General features: G+C 35.0%; 2 protein-coding genes across 2 annotated transcripts in view; one reads left to right on the forward strand and one right to left on the reverse strand.

The window, feature by feature from the left end:
* Positions 1–1928: 1928 nt before the first annotated feature.
* Positions 1929–5202, forward strand: TRIADDRAFT_24711 (uncharacterized protein; the record flags this gene model as incomplete). Its single annotated transcript, XM_002111393.1, has 9 exons — positions 1929–1958; positions 2122–2158; positions 3072–3112; positions 3580–3663; positions 4133–4222; positions 4565–4679; positions 4794–4840; positions 4919–5038; positions 5119–5202. The coding sequence occupies 9 exons, from the start codon at positions 1929–1931 to the stop codon at positions 5200–5202; spliced, it is 648 nt and encodes a 215-aa protein (XP_002111429.1).
* An 880-nt stretch (positions 5203–6082) lies between these two features.
* TRIADDRAFT_55453 (uncharacterized protein) overlaps positions 6083–7265 on the reverse strand; it is a gene marked incomplete at both ends in the record, with an annotated part of 2159 nt that continues 976 nt past the window's right edge. Inside the window, 3 exons of the mRNA XM_002111903.1 lie at positions 6083–6314; positions 6760–6820; positions 6960–7102. Coding sequence (XP_002111939.1) covers positions 6083–6314; positions 6760–6820; positions 6960–7102 — 436 coding nt within the window. The remainder of the gene's footprint in view (positions 6315–6759; positions 6821–6959; positions 7103–7265) is intronic.

The raw sequence follows: 7265 nt of genomic DNA on the forward strand, positions 1-7265 counted from the left end.
TATAGGAGTAGAGTATGGCCTGTTGTCATACAAGATAGAATTTTGACTGGACAATCCCTATCTTGTCTTGTATGCCTGCAGTCGATGGCAATCATGGCTGGGCAGGCTGAATAATTGCATACTGTTGACGTATTCTGCTTGCTCCATACAAGTGGATAACATGGTGGGAGAGAATGAATGCCCATCACGTTATTTTCATGTACAAAATCTCTATTGTAAGCTAATGTGTGGCAAGGTGATGACTCACACTCAGGCTAGCAACTAATTTAATTTGCAACAAGCATTCTATTGTCGTCTTGATGTTGTCAATTATGATTGAGCAACTCTAAATTGGAAAGGCTGCATTGAAAAAAAAAAAATACAAAAATAATCATAATAATAATAATACAGTAGATAGTAGACAGTCGATGGCATGCTAGTGTGTTGGTCAAGACAGTCATCCTGCAGTACTGTATACTGTACACTGTACGTACAGTACTGTCGTACGGTAGGGCCACGAGGCGTCCAGTACAGTAGTACTGTAGGCTACAGTCTCCATTAAAGTGTACAATGTACTGTACAGTACTCCAAGTTTGGACAGACGACTGTACAGTACAGTGTACAGTACTATACAGTACAGTACAAGGTGTAGAATTTCTTTCTAGATAAGTCAGTGAATATTTTTATGATTTATTTTCGAATAAAACCCATAAAACTGTATATCTGCTTAAAGTTTTGATCATTTTATCTGTTTTTTTTAAATCTAGATCGAATTTCTACACCCTGTACAGTACAGTACTGTACTGTATTTCGCTGGAGAACCTGTACTGTACAGTACAGTACATGAGTACTGTACAATCGTCTGTCCAAACTTGGAGTACGGTACAAAACGGAACGGAAAGAGACTGCGTAGTTACTCGTAAACTTGAGGTGCTTGCATACTGTAGTGTACAGAGTACAGTACAGTACAGTGTTCAGCACTGTGTATTGTACAGTGTACAGTTTACAGTACTCCAAGTTTTGACAGACTATTGTACTGTACAGTGTACACTGTACTGTGCAAACGGAACGGAAAGAGAGTGCGTAGTTAATCGTAAACGCCAAGGTACAGTACTTGCCTACTGTACTGTACTGTACATACTGTAGTGAGTATAGCGACAAATACTGTACTGTACAGTACACTACTGTAAAGCACTGTGTGCAGTACTGTACAGTATTTCGCTCGAAAATCTGTACAGTGTACAGTGTACAGTACTCCAAGTTTGGACAGACGATTGTACTGTACACTGTACACTGTGTTGTACTGTACAAAACGGAACGAAAAGAGAGTGCGTAGTTACTCGTAAACGCCAAGGTGCTTGCCTACTGTAGAATATATCTTTCCGTAATACTATACTGTAGAGTGTACAGTACAGTACTGTACGGAACGTTCGTTATTCATCCTCAGGCCCGGCTTGTACTGGGCGACTTTGTACTGTACTGTACAGTACAATACACTGCACATCTACAAAAGTACTGTACACTGTACTAAACGGAACGTAACTGGACGAAAACGTCACTGGACAAAGCAATCAAGGAAAACTCTTTCACCACTCTCTACTGCTTGGCGCACCGCTCTTATTGACAGTATAATGGACTTTGCCTGTTGGACTCTGAAATCCCTGACTCAAAAATTCCGACGCCAGGACAGTGTGACCAATCCAGTATTGTATTGGTTTGGCGTTGATACGGTACCAAGTCGACGGCGCCATACATCGCATACTGTTAGTGGTTTTACTACAACGTTGTTCTTCTTTTTCCTTTGCTAAAGCAATCTCCCCCCCCCCCTCCAAAAAGTCAATAAAGTCGTCGTTGCGTTAACTGCCAGTATCCCAGTCATCCAGTGATTATAGCCATTAGCAGCCAATTACTTGATAGAATATTGGAAAGAAACATGCTTGATTGATACGATGAATGCTAGGACTCAAACCTTTGAGCTTGTAAGTTGTTCAATTCGCACTTTCAACGTCCTACTAAGATGAAAATAACATTACTCGACTCCAATTGCGATTCATTTTATCGCTTTCTAGGACGAAATAAAATCCCATTTTGCCCTATTATAGTGATCATTATTAACGGATGGTTATATTATTTCATTTTTAGTCCTTGGAAAGCAGCCAAGTGGAAGAAACAGTGATGTGTAAGTTCAAGGACTACTGCTACAGAAATAGATTGTACTGTTAATGTTGACATTACTTCAGCGTATTCAACTATTGCACTTGTATGACAATAGACCCAAGTGGACAGTACAGTATTTTCATCACTATTCTGACGGTATATTCGGTAATCAATAAATCGTCGTCGCCAACAAAATAATTTCAATCAATGTTGATCCAACAGTTTATTGTACAAAATGTAATCGCTTGCATCACTCTCTTCTACATTAAACATTGGCCCGTTATTGCTAGTCAATGACCACAAGTTCAAAGTCAATCAGTCGTGCAAGAAGCAGATCGATACAGTCGATGGAATCCTTTGCGCTCGAATCAACAGTTACTACGAACAGTTCTACTCTTAGACACTCTCTATCCAAGCGTTGATAGTGTATCATCGGGACCAATTGATATTGATTGTGACTGATTTTCAAACCAGCAAGGCCACCAATATGTTAATCCCTTTCATGGCAATATCCTGATGAAAGAGCTAGTCATCATATACTGTAGTAAATTAGCGTACAGTCGATGATCGTATGAGTGTTTTCAAGAACCGATGATACATGCTAGTGCGCTAACACGTATCTTACGATGGAAATTTCATTTTGCTCTCTTTTTGCCGGCTAAAGCAGTGTTGACTTCGGCATGTTCTACGCGTGTTTTATCCTCTCTTAACTAATAATCCAATTGATGTTATCGCACCAACACCATGATACCACAAGAGTAGCCGGCATTGACTTTTGAAGTAGTCGTTGGCTTTTATGAATTCAAACTGGGATAATAATTATCCTTGTCCAATATCGATTCAATCCAGCAACTTGATAATCTTATCATTCATTCATTCACCTTTGTTATTATTAAAAAAATACTTTTTTCTTTTTATCTTGATGACAACACTAGGCATCTTTCATAGTATCTTGTTTCATAGAACTGCTGGAAAGGTAAGCTATACTGTAATATCGTACATGCATTCTGTTAGACGGGTAAATGATCAATGAATTTGCTTTCATCAAGCCAAGTCAAATTGGAAATGGCTTCGGTTATGTTGTAATCCTTCCTAGATAGTCAATTGCGGTACCATCAATTTTTAGAATAGCTGTAAAACTAATCAAAGTACATCGTTGCTATTTCAATGGAACTTTCATCAACTGCCTAATAGCACTTGATTGGCTGTTGTAAATGGATAATGATGTATCCAAGCTTACTTTTCTTTACAGTCCGTTTCAGAACCATATATTTTCAAATAGACACATTATTTATCCAACCAATAAAGTTTAGTTATTTGTACCTTGATCGTCGTACAAGATAATGTAGTAATTGACACAGATAGTTACTAATCATCGATTACTACCGTCAATGTATCCATCAACTAATGATACATTTATTGTTCATATTGGATTATTCCTAGTTCAACTATAAAGATGAAAAGTCATACATGGTGGGCACTGTAGGCATGGTTGATGAAGACTGCAACCAATTGGATTTCACTTACGTAAGAAATTATATACAAACGCTTATACGTATTGCAATTGAAAATCAAAAGTACCATAAATGGTTGACCTTGCTTCTTTGGATTGATTTATTTGCACAATGCCATACAATCTCCATAAAATGGCTTACTATATTTACAGTACATATATTGTTGAAACGAGTAATAAAAGATGGTAGAGTATTACGCAAGATTTAAATTGCTCCTTTGGCCTGATTTGTTTTATTTGCACAATGTTGTCAAATTCCTATAAAAAAATGTATACAGTATGGACGCATATTAATCTAATCAAATTGTACAAGACCAACATTGAACGAGTTTTACAATTGATATCGATTTGTATCTTTAATTGAATTGATTTCATCTATTGCAGTTATTGAAATATTGTTGGCCCTGCAACTTATTCACTACTGTAATTGACGCGTAAATTAGGAAAGATTTAATTTTTATTATCGCAACTTATTTTTATTAGGTCCGTTGTGATGCAGATGACTTAGACAGGCAACTACAAGAAAATGTAAAACATTTTAAAAACGAGCTATGTTCATCTGGATGTGGACAGGTTAATTTTAATTACGGTTAACTTACAATTTGCTAATGCATCATTTTTGTGGACTGCACGATGTCATGTGATTTCGTAACCTTAGACGCTGTAAAAGTACAATATCTGATGGTAGTATAATCCATAGACGTGGACATAGCGCCTACCTTGCGCTGTAGGAAGTATCGTTCTTACTTTTATCTTGATAGAACGTTTATTAGTAACTATACATAAGCTTGCCATGACGATTTCTTCATTCACACGGCTGTAACGATACATTCTATCTTAAATGATGTGGTAAAATAGTAGTTGTAGGTACATTATATAATAATTACTTTTTTATACTGCTATTGGATATAAAAGATTTCATTAGAATTTTTTGAGAGACGAAGAAAAGGTTGGTTTTTCACCATGGAATCAATACCATGGGAAATATGGTCGTTGAGAATAAGACTCATTACCGTTGCTACTGCTAGTGGTTAGTTAATTAATCTGTAGCTGGTTATCATGACAGTGTCCAAAGTATAGTGGATTGTTATCAGTTCATGCAGAAATTGTCTTATCTCTGATAATTTACTCTTTAACTTTTTAGAAAAAGAAATTCTTGTAGAAAAAATCAAAGACTCTTTAACTGAAATTGTAGGCAATAAATATATAGTATTAATCGGGTTAATTCCGGTTTCACTGAATAAATTTCCTTCTATACTAACACAATAGATCCTATTCATTGCCGAAACTATGAATAAGCCCGATTTTGTACCAAAAGTTTCTAAACAAGCTGAACTAGGAAATATCTACGATATTAGCTTTAAAGCAGTGCAACCGTATCTATACAAGGTGAGATATTTGCCAATTACTGGAGATTATGCAGTTCAGAACAGTCTTGCTCATCGTCAACAACTTTTACCTCATTACAGATTTCTTGTCAAACTGGCGATGCCAGTAACTTTTCAGTTGGGGACACAGTCAAGCGATTTTTTAGGGAGTTTTCAGCAACGTAGTCTTGACTTGGATTATCAATCATGCAGTATAATCAGTATAGGATAACATTTACTGAATGTACAGCTTCACAATATTAAAGTACAAAGTTTTGAAAGCACTGTCAACGGGAATATTAATTGGATTCATTCTTGGTGCCGATTTACATCTTGCATAGCTTAATACATATTCTACATGCGACAAAAACTTAATACGATATTTCAACTTTGCCCATCATATACAATAGCAAGTTTTCTGTTCTAATTTAATTGGTTTGAAGATGTAATTCTATGAGCTGCAGATACAATCATGACGATATCATTACACTTTCAACGTTTGACCTTGTGTAAATTATTTGTGTAGATAACTAATAAAACATTGTATTATATTCCTAAAATAATCTTATCTTAATTATGAAAGAAGATCTGAAGATAACTAACTACAGCGCATAATTATATTATAAATATTATTTATTTCCATGTAACATGCTAATAAACGAAGTTTTATTATGTAAGTTTTATTGCTGATTGTTAGTAGATTAAATTTCATGTCAGAAATACTTAAAAATAAAAATGCAATACTGCTGGTTAGGAAAAACCATAGCATTAAAATGAATTAGACTGGAAGTACTCCCTAAATGGTAAAATTCAGTTAATGACTACAGATACTCTGGTAGCATATTTAATTATCGTCAGATTAAAAAATGAGAAATCTACTTTACCCATTAGTATTTTACCAATACTGTAATTATTTGTACCACATCAAGCCAATACATATGAGGTATATTTACTATTATATTAACGTAGAGCTTCATCATGGCCATTTTCTAGCACGCCATGCAAGGATTAGAACAATTTTAAAAATAAATCAGCTGCAAAAAGATATATAATATTGTTATGGATATTACAATTTCGCCTGATTTTTTGCGTCTTTCTTTGCATTTGTGGCAGATTTATTGTTAGCCTCAGACCGTGGTGATTCATTTGACTGAGGAGCGGAATTGGATTTAGTCACATTAGGCATTATAGATTTCCTGAAATTTTGATACGCATTAAACATTTCTCGTGGCTTTTCTAAATACGGATAATGACCTGCACCATTCAGTTCTACGATAGAATCCGCGGATACATTTCGCCTGATAAATTTTTCGCATAGGAATTGAAAATATTAACAACATGCATTGATAACGAATTATTATCAAATAAATTTGTTGTGATAAAGAGTCTTCTAAAAAATAGTGGATAAAATATGAACTACACTTTCTTGTAACTTCACTTAATTACATATATATCGGTTCGTCTCACAACTATAAGGAATAGCTAAATTATTACATCAAGATCCATCGTTTAAATACAATCAGTTACGGAATGATTTTTCCCCAATACAATCATATCTTGCCTATTACAATTGTAATCTTAAGCTAACTTGGGGCTGCACTACACTTGTAAATGCCCCATTAAGTGTAGTTATAAAATAGTAAGCTACATTATTAGGAGTTATTTACAATAAAGCTTATTTAAGGTCTGACAAGAATAGAAACCTTTGTCTGACGAATAGTTAATGAATTATACGGTACTTACTTCCAAGCACCAATGATATCGTCACCAACATGCGGATCTTCCATACCAACGATAAAATATCCTATCAAATTAAATTTTAAAATATTATTTTACCACATAACATATATTTGATAGTGTTGCAAAACATTTAACTATTAATAATAGAATGCACTAACTCTAAATATGCCAGCATTCATCATTTTCAAATTTTTACTACATACTTGGGACTTTGGTTTGGCGGATAGCTCTTGTATGTCTGCTCGCTTGATTAATGCGATCCACTGTATAGTAAACAAATTTATTAGCTACCGCGTTTCCGTAATTAAAGCGAAAAATTGCCCATTCGTCTTTAAGTTCATTCAATCTAGGTTTGGTTGACCCATATAATTTCAGTAAAGTATCAGCGAATAGATTGAAGCCATACACATAGCGGCAAATGATAGCACCTTATATCAATAACGCTTAGATTAGTTATGATCATGGAATAACTTGGATAAAAATTAGATTGGAGTGCCGGTAGAGCAATA

This window comes from Trichoplax adhaerens, genomic scaffold, assembly GCF_000150275.1.
Source record: "Trichoplax adhaerens TRIADscaffold_4 genomic scaffold, whole genome shotgun sequence".
In the NCBI taxonomy this organism is placed as follows: domain Eukaryota; kingdom Metazoa; phylum Placozoa; class Uniplacotomia; order Trichoplacea; family Trichoplacidae; genus Trichoplax; species Trichoplax adhaerens.